Source organism: Crinia signifera, chromosome 4, assembly GCF_055691185.1.
Source record: "Crinia signifera chromosome 4, ASM5569118v1, whole genome shotgun sequence".
Taxonomy (NCBI): domain Eukaryota; kingdom Metazoa; phylum Chordata; class Amphibia; order Anura; family Myobatrachidae; genus Crinia; species Crinia signifera.
The window spans coordinates 203,970,520-203,984,843 of NC_139220.1; the positions used below are offsets into that span (position 1 = coordinate 203,970,520).

At 42.1% G+C, this 14,324-nt stretch overlaps 1 protein-coding gene across 10 annotated transcripts in view; it reads left to right on the forward strand.

The window, feature by feature from the left end:
- Positions 1-14,324, forward strand: part of HERC1 (HECT and RLD domain containing E3 ubiquitin protein ligase family member 1) — a 153,059-nt gene that overhangs the window by 73,352 nt on the left and 65,383 nt on the right. For all 10 annotated transcript variants that reach the window (XM_083183480.1, XM_083183483.1, XM_083183488.1 and 7 more), the window contains exons 26-31: positions 1,036-1,084; positions 4,311-4,573; positions 6,475-6,693; positions 9,187-9,307; positions 13,155-13,392; positions 13,516-13,682. In XM_083183480.1, the coding sequence (XP_083039606.1) occupies positions 1,036-1,084; positions 4,311-4,573; positions 6,475-6,693; positions 9,187-9,307; positions 13,155-13,392; positions 13,516-13,682 (1,057 nt within the window). The remainder of the gene's footprint in view (positions 1-1,035; positions 1,085-4,310; positions 4,574-6,474; positions 6,694-9,186; positions 9,308-13,154; positions 13,393-13,515; positions 13,683-14,324) is intronic.

Consider the following 14,324-nt stretch of genomic DNA (forward strand, 5'->3'; position numbering starts at 1 on the left):
TGTATTGTTGCCTTAAACTTGTGATACTGAAATCTATTTGATAACCATTGAAGTCTGGCAGGCTTGTAGACAAATTGAGACAACTATTGAACTGTCATATTTCATATTCTTAATATTTTCATTGTAATAGTTAGAATCTCACCCTTTGTGTTACGCCCTTGAGTTCCAACGTTGCTTTGAGAGATCCTCAAATTATCCGTTAAAAATGCCAGCAGCGCTCCCATAATGTTACACGGACAGGCTAGGAAATATTATCTCTGGTCGCTGATGAACAGGAGACAGAGTAATATATTGCTCATCAATATATTGCTGAGCAATATATCTCCCCGTGTGAACGGGGCTTTAGCACAGATCCTTCCAACCCAGTTTCAATAAGTTGAAACGGTCCATGGATGTTAGGGACCTTGTACTTTCCAATCAGATGGGGGGCATCAATCTCTCTTCAGAGTGTTTATGTCCAATGATTTTCTGCTTGGCGGTAGCACCGATGCCTGCTCTTTTAAGATAAAATCGGTATGATTTTTGTCCTTTGCAGCGATGATCTGGTGATCAAGGAGAGAATGTGGCCTATCTGCATTCTCAGCTTTTGGAGTTTGCCCAGATTTTGGAGTTTTAGATTAATTGACAACAGAATCTCTATGTGGCCTTTGGATAATGGGTTTAATTACCATATGTCAGGTCATTATTCAACAATCTGGTCTGCGGCATCCTTAACGGAATGGACAGTATTTAGTCAGAAACTTCTTCAGTGGTATCTTGTGTAGTTTGTCCTGGGTAATTTTTCCTGTTTAGGGATTTCATCCATGATATAGAGCTTTTGTGCGCTTTCTGTTCTGTTTGGTATATCGGGTATCAGTGCTTTTGTTTTTGCTCAGGTATAGAAAAGATGATGTTTGGGGGATTCTGAGAACACCTATAGTATTTGTTTGTTTTGGGCATCAGTGCTATATCCTCATCCTCACTGCAATATTACCTTTTAGTTAGGAGATCAAGATATAGATAGCAAAATATAATGATTTTGACATTTTCTTTCAGAGTGGAAGACAGAACACAGACTCTGACCTTGCATCCCACAGAAAAAGAGGTATTTATCAGTATAAAAATATTTGTGTGTAAGTTCAGTTACCTCCTCTTGTTGGTACCTTCTCCCACATGGGATTCATTTTTTACAGTTTTCATATCCATGTGTCATGGCTGTAATTAATATATGAATATATTATGATAATTAGCTCAAGCATTTTTGACTAGTCAATACCTTGAAGTGGTACAATTTTTTTTTGCTCTATTGTATACTGTTTAAGTTATTTTACACACATAGTGACATGTTGAAATTAATATATACAATATAAAATTTTTAGAATTAGTGGCCTTTTGTTCGGAAAGGACACACAGATTGTGTATAAGGGAAAGCTTTCTTTCCTACTGTAAGACATTGTCGGCAGTGGTGGGTCAGAAAGATATGGATGCACATTTCGGTACTTGTGTAATAGCATGGTGCCCGGCTATGCTACATTTTCAGCGTAGGCTAAGGTACGCTGTCAGCGTAGCGCAACTGCTGCCTAGTGTAGTTAGCATAGTGACTCTGCTGCAGCCCAACAGCTGCCTTGCGTAGTTAGCGTAGTGACACCACGGCAGCCTGACTCTGTCCCCGGCGTCCATGGCAAGCCTAGTGAGCGCCTCTCACACAGTGCCGGTAACTGCCAGATCCCCTGCGCTAGCAGACTCCGGCGGAGAGGGGATCATGCGGGCGCCGGCGGAGAGGCGCTCCATCTGTCTGAGACGCAGGCGCGTCTCAGACACTCCTGTGTCTCAGTAATTATTGCTGCAGGGTATGGGAACCCTGCCCGTGTCCGCTTCAGGGAGATGGGGTTAGGGGGTTTGGTAGCATGTGCGTCTCGTGCACAAAGGGGGTATGCCGGCTTATGCACAATAAAGGAGGCATTTGCCAGTGCTCCATGTTACATACTGGCAAATGCCTCCTTTTCAAACTCTCACTATCCACGCCAGCCCGAAGCATGGCGAGCAGACGCGTTACGCATCCCCCCCCCACCTGTTCATACCCCCACTATCCACGTCGGTGTGGAGTTGATTTTAGAAACTCGCCATGCTTTGGGCTCGCTGCGCTCTCCACACTTTATAAAATCAACTCCATGTGGGGGTATAAACAGGTTGGGGGGATGCGGAAACGGAGTCTTTCAGGAACACATTCACACCTGTCATATCATACATCTGATATAGTAATGAGGTCATGCGTTAACTGGTAATTGGAGTACAATAATCAAAGAAAATAATAAAAAAAGTTATTCTTCAGTTACTGCATTCACGGAAACTACAGCTGAAGTTGATGCAGTTGTCTGCTCCCAAAGGCTGACAAAGCAGACACAGATGCAGAGTTAGAGCATATGGAAAGCGTTTTCTGCGCCGACAGTTTTTCGCCAAATAAATTCCTGAAAATAGGAGTCCAGATTTTGGCGCGCAGTGCCCCTTTTGTTACACCACTTACAAGATCCCCAAAGGAATTCAATGTTTTGGGTAAGAACCCCAGTCTCCGGATCAACAAAATTATAGCGGTGGTTTACCTGTGCATGGTGGTACCCTGCCTGCTCCAGCTGTTGAGTGTTATATGCACGCCAGCAATCAGAGTATATAGTTGTCTCCGGTTCTATATGTTTGTTGATGGCGGACATCAGGGTGCTGGCATCACTTCTGTCCACAGGCGTTACAAAACACTCACCGGTGTCTCTGGAAATGCCTCCAAACAACCACTGTTGAGGCAGCAGGCGTCCAACATGACTTTCTCTCTGTACAAAGAGACTTTCGTCCACCTCAACTATTGTTCCTGGACCGCCAATCCGGCTTTGGGGCTGCGACATCAAATCCACAGTGCAGGCCGCCAGCATAAGGTTATTATACAGCACAGTGGTTTTGTTGGACAACTTTAGTTGTCGCTCACAAAAAGATATGCTTGTGAGCTTCCCGGAAACCGATGTGCCTTACGGAGATTAAACTTTTTTCGGCAGGTTTTAATGTGGCAGCGCCACATTAACTCCTTCATACGCAAGCGCATTGGGTGGCCAGTAAGACAGGTTTGTGTCAGTGGCAGCAAATGGTGCTGTTGAAAAAATGCCACCGACTCCTTCGTCTGCGGCAGGTTAAACATCACGAGAGGTTCTGCAGCCATTCCTAATTAACAACGAGCTTATACGAGCATCAGAAATAATACAGTCACACTACGCTGAATCTGACAGGGATGCTGACTATGCTGGCCGCGGGAACACTACGCTACTTCTGACAGGGACGCTAAGCGGCCACGGGAACACTACGCTACTTTTGACAGACTACGCTGGACAGGTGAACACTACGCTGATTCTGACAGGGACGCTACGCTAACTACATAATGGGCGCCGTACTAATACACAAGTACCCACATTTCTATAGCTGCGTAAGAAACTGTGTGTTAGATGTATGAAGCAGTGATAAGGGAGGAGAAGTGATAAAGTGCCTGGTACTTTATCACCAGCCAATCAGCTCCTGACTGTTAAGTTACAGGCTGTGTTTAATAAGGGACAGTTAGAATGTGATTGGCCGGTGATAAAGTACCAGGCACTTTATCACTTCTCCCTTATTACTGCTTCATACATCTATCTGTAGTAAGCGGCACTTCCTTCCCCTTTCCTCTCTGTGTCTCCTTTATATAAAAAAAAACCTTTTTGTTTTTTTTCTGCTGATATCCGAGTGTTAGTCCACTTGTCCACCCTCGGTTTGTTAAGCCCCAGGAAAAAGAAGATCGCCAAGCAAGTACTTAACGGCATGTTCTTCTTTTTTCTTTTCGTCTACTTGCTTCCTTCTAGCCAGCTACTGCCTTTCATTATAAAGTTTATTATATTCATTGAATGAGCTCACTGTGCTTTGGCTTGCAAAATGAGGCTTCCATTTTGTCATCCACTACATAAGCACATGAAGGGGGAGGAGCATTGGTGCTATAGAGCTGAACAATAAGTTAACATTATTTCCAGAAGGTAGCGAGATTGCTGTCTGGTGTAAGGATGATGAGAATGTACTTGTATCTGATGTCACAGGCTGGCTAAGATTTTATGTTATCATTCCTTGAATGTTTTAACCGAATTGTTCATGCCTTAATTTACCATTCTCATCCGCTAAATGTATTAGATCTGGCGACGTCCTTAGGGTGCTTAAAGTAGGTTGCTCAATGTCATTATACTTAAAAGCCTGGATATTGCACTTCATTGAAACCATGTATTTGCTAAATCCTTAGGCCTCCGTAATGCAATCTCCTTTTTTTCCTGCAGTTTCCCCATCTGAGCCCCCCACCATTGATTCTTGGGCCCGTCTGAAGCACAATCGGGATTGGTTGTGTGGCTTATCTTGTGGCTTTGAAACCGATGCAGAACATGGCAAAGCTCTTGGTGTGTATACATTGATTGAGAATGTTCTAAGCTTCGTAAGTGGAGATGTAGGCAGCTCTCCAGGGTTTAAGGAGCCAGAAGAAGGCATGTCCAGCTCTCCGCAGGCCTGTATCATTGCAATGGAACAGCAGCAACTACGTGCTGAGGTACTGTATTTTAGTCCCTACAATTCTCAGTGGTGTTAATTCTAGAAGTATTTCTGCATCATGTGTGACACTTTTCTTTATCAAATATCCAGTTCCATAAAGTTATGCTTCAAAGCTGGTGCATAATAAATATAAAAACTAATTTCTGGGTACAGATATAAATCCATCATGGGGTGGATTGTCACAATAAGCAGAGGTACTCCATATTAGTATTTCTGCAAGGGGATTTATAAAAAAAAATCACCTGTGTCAGACTGGTGTGTAGCTGGGTACTTCAGTGACTTATTGCCGAAATATACTGTGACCAAATGGGCATACTCTGCTCAGTAATTTTCCATCACTGGTGCTGCATTGCCAAACCAGCCACTCTGTGGGGTAAATCCAATTAGCTGCAAAGGATATGTCACCGCTTCATTTCAACTCTGGCAATGGCACTCAATCTCACACTCATTGCACGTATTTGATCGGTGCCCAAATTTGGGGCACTGCAGGGATGACTTGCACCCACAAGATCATCACGGCTTATTAGATTGACCCCCAAGGACTGCAAGTGTAAATTGTCCCTCCTTAGTGCCCCTAGTTGTAGGAATGTATGGCTACCACCAGCTGGTTCATGCTGGATGTTGTCTGCAAGTTCTCTAGCACCACTTTCTGGTTCCACTCTCTGGAGCTTCCTTTTGAATCCAAACTGAAGGGTATGGATTAGAAGGTGAGCTCTTATCAGGTCACAGGAACATGAGCACATACAAGTATTTCTCATGAACACTTCATCCATTGTACTGTTATTGATTTCTCTGTTTAAAAGCTTCATTGATGTATTACACAGCAGCACTTTAAATTAGATTAAAAATGTAGAGCATCTTCCCAAAATACTTTTCACATATACATTGGTATATTGTGTGTGGCGGAGTCTGTATACAGAACAGAACTTGTATTCGAAACAAGCTGAGACTGCTACATTGTAGCATTTTGTGTACGGATTCTGAGACTCAGGCAGATGTATGAAGCAGTGATAAATTTACTAAACATACATTCCAATTAATACATGTCCTAATCCTGGTACATAACCAACCTATTACTTCCATTAGGTGGTGATGTTGGTAGAAAAGAAAAAGACAATCTATTATGAGAAGAATAAAAATAAAGCTATAATAATGGCAAAGTCAAGGATCCAACTCCTTGTTTAGTCTAGACCAGTGTTTTTCAACCACTGTGCCGTGGTACACTAGTGTGCCTTGAGCTGTTCTCAAGTGTGCCTCCAGATCTAGAGATGCCAAAACTAGTTTACAGCTACCACCAGTTTTAAGTGTTATTTACTGGTCTCTTCTTTTCATTTAAAGGTCCAATGTATTTTAATTGTGTTACCTGTGGGGACCAGTGTGATTGTTTTTTATATGGGGGGCAATAGGTTTTTTTTTTTTTTCTGTGGGGGCCAATGTGTTATGCCCTGTAGGGATCCCATGGTGTGCCTTGGCAATTTTAAAATCTTATTTAGTGTGCCGCAAGGTAAAAAGGTTGAAAATCACTGGTCTAGACTAATCCACCCCATTTCTCGTAAAGCTTAGACATTGCGTTGCAAGTTTTAAACATATATTTTTCATGTTTAAGCACGTCATATACCAAAATCCACCATTTAGAGGGATCAGAAAGAGCTGATGCAAACCAATTTTGCACAACAATCACCTTGGCTAGGGTGGAGAGGCAGAACACATCATTTATAAAGTGACAATGAGTGCGACTCCTCAAAATTTAAACCAAACAAACACATTTTAGGATTTTAATGGATACATTTTAATACTGGCAGTGCCCATTGTTTTATTATTACAACAACTTTGCAAACATCTACTATTAAGCTTTATTCATAAAGAAAGAACCTGATGTGTCTCTCGTGCTTCTCATAGTTGCGCTTGGAAGCCTTACACCAGATACTTGTGCTGCTTTCTGGAATGGAGGAGAAGGGAAATGCTCAAACTCTGAGCAGCTGGCAGACATCTTCCACCTTCCAGTCCTCCTCTCTGCTCACCTCTGTTAGGCTGCAGTTTCTTGCCGGATGTTTTGGATTGGGTACTGTGGGCCATTCGGGCACCAAAGGAGAAAGTGTCCATTTGCATCATTACCAGGTAAAGCTAGAGAATTTGGGGCTCTATTGTGAAAGTTAACTAGCGATAAAGGTGCCTTAACATCAAGTAGAAAAAAATGTTCAATATTTTGTAGTATTTTATTTATATAGTCCAAAAAAGTGGACTGAATGTTTTTAGGAATAACAATTTAAAATGTCAGTGTGATAAGGAATTCATTGTACAGTGCCTTTGCAGCCCCTTTTCCCACTTCAATCTGTAAAACTTACCTACACTATGTATGTTTTACCTATTTATCTACCATATTTCAGATGACCGACCTTTTTAGACATTAATCCCATTTAAATGACTAAATATGACTTTATAGATATCTATTTCTTACATGTACAATATTTGGCTACAATAATTCAGGTTTCCAGTACATGTTCTAAATATATTCTGGTCTTTAACCCCTATTTACATATATGTACACTAGATACTTATTCCTTCGAACATTTACTGACCTTTTATACCATCAACAAAAAGTTACTTCACTTGTAGGGGCGATCAGGTTCATGCTAGGAGCCTAGAGGCAAGATTGTTTTTGGTGCCCCCCACATGTGCAATTTACTACCAAGACCCCCATACACATTTATGTTTGGTTAACAGGGAAGCGTATGTGCAATAATATTCACCTAATATGCTGATGCTGCTGGAGGTGTTTATAGGAAAAAGACAACCTACCAGCATCAAAGATCCACTTCCTACGTTCAAAGTTGCAGCATCGGTCATCATCACAACCATCGGTGAAAGCTCCTTGGCCATCTTATTAAGCTTCAGCTTACTAAGAATGACCGGCTGAAGTGCTCTGCTCAGCTGGGGCACAAAGTGCCACATGTCTTCCTGCTACCCTACACTGACCCATAGGTGACCTATATTTGCCAGTTAAAGCAGATGTCCCTGAAAGTAAGTTTGAGACTGTTGCCAGTCATAAAGGTGCTGTGTCAGGGATGTATTGCCATACCAAGTGATGCAGGCATAAACTGCCCACAGCATCTTATTAAACAAACTTGGGGAACTTACTATTCCTTAACAGCTGGGAAGACACACACTACCTTCTCTAGAAATGTGTAGAGCAGAGGTTTATTGGACACATGTGCAACTTGCACTCAGAAGGATTTTTTAGAGGGGACATGAGTGGAAATAGCAGTAGTGGGGGTAGCAATACTGTAACAGTAGGTATATACACATACTGTACATATAGATATACACATACCTATCCTCATGTGATCCAATTTGTATTATAAATAACTTGTGAGCTACGTGAGACTCCCTAGCGTTTTTTTGCAACATTTTCCCTTCTTTAATTTTCAAAATGGAGCAAATAGGACGCATAAACGTCTACTCATTGAAATGGTATGAGACATGTCTATATTCAGTGTGTGACTGCCGCAGTATCTGTATAAGAAATGGAACATTAGTCACACACACTGAATATAGACATGTCGCATCTTTTAATAAGCAGAAGCTGTGTGTTTCTGTGTATGACATTTTTCTATGTTTTGCAAATAACGGAAAAAGTCACAGAAAGACGTGTAGCGCTAAAGCGTGGCGTGATTAAAAGGGCTGCTCAATGCAAATTGAGGCTAGAGGTAAATGGCCACATCTGTATACCAGGTATGTGTGTGAGGAGGGGTTATAGATTGTGACAGTCTGCAAGTACTCATCCCTGGATGAGGTTGACAGAACATGTTTCACACTGACCTGGACACCAGGATCTGCACCATGGTCGTTGCCGCCACAGCATCAGACACACAGTGACATAGGGAGCTAGAGTCACGGAGCTGCGCGTTTGCAAATTTATTAAGCAGATCTTAAGACATGCGCACAGATGGTTTCTAAGTGCCAATATTCCTGGGGGAAGGTTAGGGAGAGCCAGTCTGAAGGACAGATGGCTGGTACAGGGAGGTGTTTCCTGGCCAGCGGTTTCATCCCTCTCTTTACTGCTATTACTGCCGCTGTTTCTGGGCAGCTGCATGCAGACCTGTGTAGTTATTGGATTGGTCCTGAGTGCACTGGAGGCAATGGACCAGGGACCTTATTCCAGTCCACGTGCAGTGCTGCAGATTTTGCAGTGCTGCGTGTGGTTTTAACGTTGCCCGCCACTCGTTCACCCCCCCCCCCCCCACCCCACCTTAATAAACATAAACATCCATTCAGTGCGCGGACCAAATAATTCGAGCTGCCCACCCCTGGCAGCGGTGTCACTGCTGAATTTCCATGGGCGTGTGCACCTGCCGCTGCCCCCCGCCCGCACTGGTGGATGCGAACGGGAGTGTCTGCTCGCACCTGGCGTTTGCACATGCTTCGATGCCAAACATGGCTCGCGGGGGGAGTGATGCGATTAGAATCAGGTCGGAAACCTGGGTCAGGATGCCCCTTTGGAAACTGGAGCCCAGCGGCGACCAACAGCATTGCCATTGTACTTTCACTGTAAACTTATACTAGTATGCAAATTGGGATCTGTACAGTTACATTTATTTGATTTTCAAATAGGATGGAATACGTGCGTCAAAGCGGAGCATTCAAACTGAGATTCAGAAAGCTGTGCACAAAATATACCAGCAGATGTCTGCCACCCTAGACCGAGCTCTGCAGACTAATAAACACCATGTTGGTGAGTAGAAAAGTCTCCTTATTCAAGATTCATACTTTGCAAAGCTGTATTTACTGTATGTCAGATGCTCCCTATGATCCCCAGAGCTGTCTAAACTACTATAATCTCAGGGAGTTTGTACATGCTATTTAAAGATTTTATCCTAATGTTCGAGAAGCCTTTGTTTCTGAAAACACTCAAGTTTAGGGCAGTTGAAATATGATAGACCAGGGAACACCTTGCTCTGCGTGAGTGTGGGTTTATGTACAGGTTGAGTATCTCTTGTCCAAAATGCTTGGGGCCAGAAGCATTTTGGATAACGGATTATTCCGTATTTCAGAATATTTTTTTATATTTCAATGAAATATCTAAATCTGTTCAAATTGTCAAATTTGCAGATGATATTGCTATAGTGGGTCTTATTGTCAATGATAATGGGTCTGACTACAGGCTGGAAGTATCCAGGATGGAGTCCTGGAGTAGGGACAATTGTTTGGTCTTAAATGTGAACAAGACCAAAGAAATTATTGTAGATTTTAGGAAATCCCTCAAAGACTCATACTGCCCCCTGGTTTTAAATGGTCAACAAGTGGAGATGGTTGATTGTTTCAAATTTGTGGATATAAACATGTCTAAAGACCTTCTGTGGAGTACCCATATAAACATTGTTACAAAAAAGGCCCACCAGCTGGTATGTGTAGGAGAACCTTGGTGAATTTCTACACTAGTGTCGCCGAGAATGTTCTTACCTACGGTGTTGTGGCGAGGTTTGACTCCTGCTCTGCTGCTGACCGCAACTCCCTTCAGAGAGTAGTATCCCTGGCAAGCAAAATAACCGGGGTTGCCTTACCAAGTATACAACACGTATTTGAGAATCGGCTTCTCTCAAAGACAAAAAGTATCTTGAGGGATCCTATTCACCCTAGTGGTGATTTTGTTTTCTTTACTTCCTCTAAATAAGCGATATCGTTCAGTTTTATGTAAAACTAAACGATATAGAGAGAGAAAACTGGAAACTATGGGTTTTGGAATAATTTGGGTAACGGATATCTGGATAAGGGATACTCAACCTGTGTATCTTATTTTTGTGACTAACAGTCACAGAAATCCTTAGGTGGTGTAATGATAATTCTATGTTCTGTTTACTTGTTCCTTTGCACCTTGAGTCCTATTTGAGAGCGCACTATATGAATACAGTTGCTATTATTTGTCGCTGTGCTTTGGTCACTTTATTTTTCCCACATTATTGCTTTGTACCAGCCTGTATTCTCCTTTTTTCCAACTGATAGATGCATTCGTTTCAGGTCTAGGACTGGTGGGGCTTCATTGAAAAGTCAGAAACCTGTCCATACACTTTAAGTTAAAGTACACTTTTTAAGAAAAGAGCAGTTTCTATATTACTTTCGTCTGAAGATTTGTTGGTCCCGGGTTATTTGTGTGGCGTGAAAAGGGTATTATAACTAAGGCCATTTTGGTTTTGTCTGTGGAAGAATGGTCAGATGAGCTAATAAAAAAACTATGAGTCCGAGATGCCAAAGGTTGGATTTACGGAGAGATTATGGCTTCAATTGCACCAAACAGCTGCTCTTCACTCCAGGTGCAGAAGTGTGTGCTTTTCGGCTGCACCAAAGCATCTTTTTCAGTCTAAAGGCCAGATTCTAAGCTTCAAAAGTGATAAAATGGAGAGTGATAAACAACCAGCCGATGCACCCTACAAAAGAACATTAGAGGGAACACTATGTGCTATGCAATGCTGTGTGTGTGTGTGTGTGTGTGTGTGTGTGTGCACATTTTAGTCTGAATATGTATACAAAGTCCTACGATGCATCGGATGCAGTTATTTTTTGCATAAAGTGCTACTGTGAATCATGTGCTACTTTCTAAATTATTTTTTTATTTTTTAAACCAATAAATCTGCTTAGCTGCAGCATCTCTAGTACATTGAATTTCACTGCATCTGCGGTGCAAATAAGAGTCAAAATGTAAAGAAGGAGATGCTACGCTATACATCTCAGAGCAACTCAGTCTTGTCTGGCATCTCACACCCTCTGGCGTATTGAGGCAAGGTGTAGAAGGACAAATCTGTAGCAATCTAGGAGGCATCTGCCTATTTGTCAAAACAGAGTCCGAATTTCAGCTTTCGTAGTTTCGCCTTGCCAGATGCTTTTGTTTCGAGGTTTTGGCGGTGTGGACACCTTTAAAAAAAGACTCTGAAATATTCCATTTATTTAGTGGGTGACTTTTTAGCTTTAAGCTGGATATGATTTTTAACTAGCTGATTGGCAGAATGAGTTAATTCCTATTAATATCTGCTAAAAGTACATGGATTTGGATTTTGTCCTATTTTTGTGGCACTAGCAAAGAGAAAAGACCAGGGTCTAGATTACAGATTTTCACTCCTTTTAGAAGACACTATAGATGTAAACAGTTGGCCAAGCCATTACAGTTCATGCTTGACTACAAGTGACTTAGGGGGGGGGGGGTTATTCAATCCCTGCCACTATTTCCGACAGGGAAAATAGCGGCGGGCACCTATTCAATGCCGAAAGCATTGAAGAGGCAGATTAACAGAAAGGGTCGACAGTTGTTATTCGGGATTGAGTTTACCTTTAGTCAATTTTGATTTTACCATTTATTTATTTATTTCCAGTTTCTTATATAGCGCAGAAGATTCCGTTGCGCTTCACACTGGTAGGCAGTGATAAAACAAACTGGGTAACAACAGACAGACTTGGAGGTAGGAGGGCCCTGCTGCAAGCTTACAATCTATAGGGACATAGGAGGGAAACACAAGGACAGGCATCAGTAATAGCATAGCAGTCCTACCAAGTTATAAATCCAGAAGGGAAGCTACATAATACATAAGGGCCTCAGAGGGTTAACTGGACTCGAGCTTGGATATCCCTAAACTGTACTATGATGCTACGGGCTAAGCAGTTCTGCTGGCAACCCTTTGGTCTTCGGTGAATACTTTTTCAGCATTTTACAAATTGAATGTGTTCTAGGCTAACTGTAATAATTTTAGACATAAGGTGACTGCAGGAGCATCCTCACAAAAAAAGATGCAGGTGCACTTTGTAATCATTACTACTCAAAATTACAATATATTAGCATAAATTTGGCCAAAGATATGGGCACCATCGTCCAGGCCACCACTATTAAGCAAGTCCCTAGCACTCTGGGATCCACACCTGGAGCGCATACCCTGCAGATAGGCAACCTTGGAAAATTGACAGTGACCCCAGTAGTGTAACAGAAAATATGGTTACTTCAATCTTCTGTGAATCTGTTAGAGCACCAGCAATGAATTAACACTTTTATTTTGGGAAGCTATGTACCGCTTTATTCAACAATAAATAGCACATACTGTATACTGTAGTATTAATCTTTCACTTTTCTATGGTCTTAACTTTTGCCTTCTTTAGATATTACTTCTATGCATAAACCCACTATACATACAGCATTTTGTTAATTTACTTACATGTTTTCACATTAAGGGCGAGCTGCACTAAGCTTCAAAAGTGATAAAATGGAGAGTTATAAGCCACCAATCAGCTCCTATCTTTCATTTTTCAAACATAACCTGGAACATGTCAGGTAGGAGCTGATTGGCTGGCCCTAAGCTTTTCTATAATCCTTCAGAATTCATTTCCCGGCATGCAAAGAAGTCAGCATGCAAAAAGGTCGACATTCAAAAATATCGACACAAGCATTAGGTCGACAGTGTCTAGGTTGCCATGTCGACTGTGTCGACATTCGGGTATAAAAGGTCAAACACCCATGTCGACCTTTTTGCATGTCGACCTTTTTGCTGTAGACCCGTTGTCCCAGTTCCCAACAAGTACAACAAGTCCTGTGTCTTTTTCAGAAGCCCAGCAGCGTCTGCTCTTGGTCACAGTCTTTGCCCTGAGTGTGCGGTACCAGCCAGTAGATGTTTCTCTAGCAATTTCCACTGGCCTGCTTAGTGTCCTCTCACAGCTATGTGGCACGGAGACTATGTTAGGACAACCTCTCCAGTTACTGCCTAAGTCGGGAGTCTCACAGCTGAGCACGGCTCTCAAAGTAGCCAGCACCAGACTACTTCAGATCCTGGCAATTACTACTGGGTGAGTATTGACCAACGCATTTTTTTTATATTATATATTTAAATAATTATAATAACATTATGATTAAATTATGGAATGGGTTTTGTTTAAAACTTAGTATGTTTGTTTAATTTTGCACTGCAGGACATATGCAGATAAGCTGAGTCCTAAAGTGGTGCAGTCCCTGCTTGACCTACTGTGCAGCCAACTGAGGAACCTCCTGTCGCAGGCTGGAGTAATGCCATCCTTTGAAGAAGAGGAAGACAAGAAGGCCGAGTCCGTGGGAGAAAGTGAAAGAAAGGACTTCAGAGGTATGGTTAATGCAGATAATATTCAGAAACACACTTTTTCAGAAAGTGGTACATGTATGGTGTATTCAGACTGTAGAAATACAATAGATTTGAGTAGCCTATTAGCAACCTACAGTATGTGTATTTTTCTAAAATGACTTGCACATATACAGATATAGATGAGATAGCAAAGCTGGCACAAAAACTGTGCCAATGAATAGGTTGCATGTGTGTGTATGTGTGCACAGCCTTAGGAAGAATGGAGCGATTGCCGGTTGCTGCAAAGCTGATCATGGTTATATCTGTATATACTTACATGTGAGATTAATTATATACACATATAGTGTTCATTCTAGCACCCGCCATATTTGATAACCCATGCAGTTCCTCTTCCCTGCCTGGGGTCTCGCTGTCTGCTGTGGTGCTTCTAGCGCCGGTCTGGTTTGCATATCAGTGCTGATGTACAGACCACACTCTGCTAGAAGCGCTACAGCAGACAGCGACACCCCAAGCAGGGAACAGGAACTGCATGGGTTATCAAATATGGCGGGTGCTAGAATGAACACTACACATATACACATATTATAAACTACATTTTCAGTGCACTGAAGTGTTGCTAAGTCAATCACATCTAGTTCTAGGATAATTCAGCCTTTTATGTTT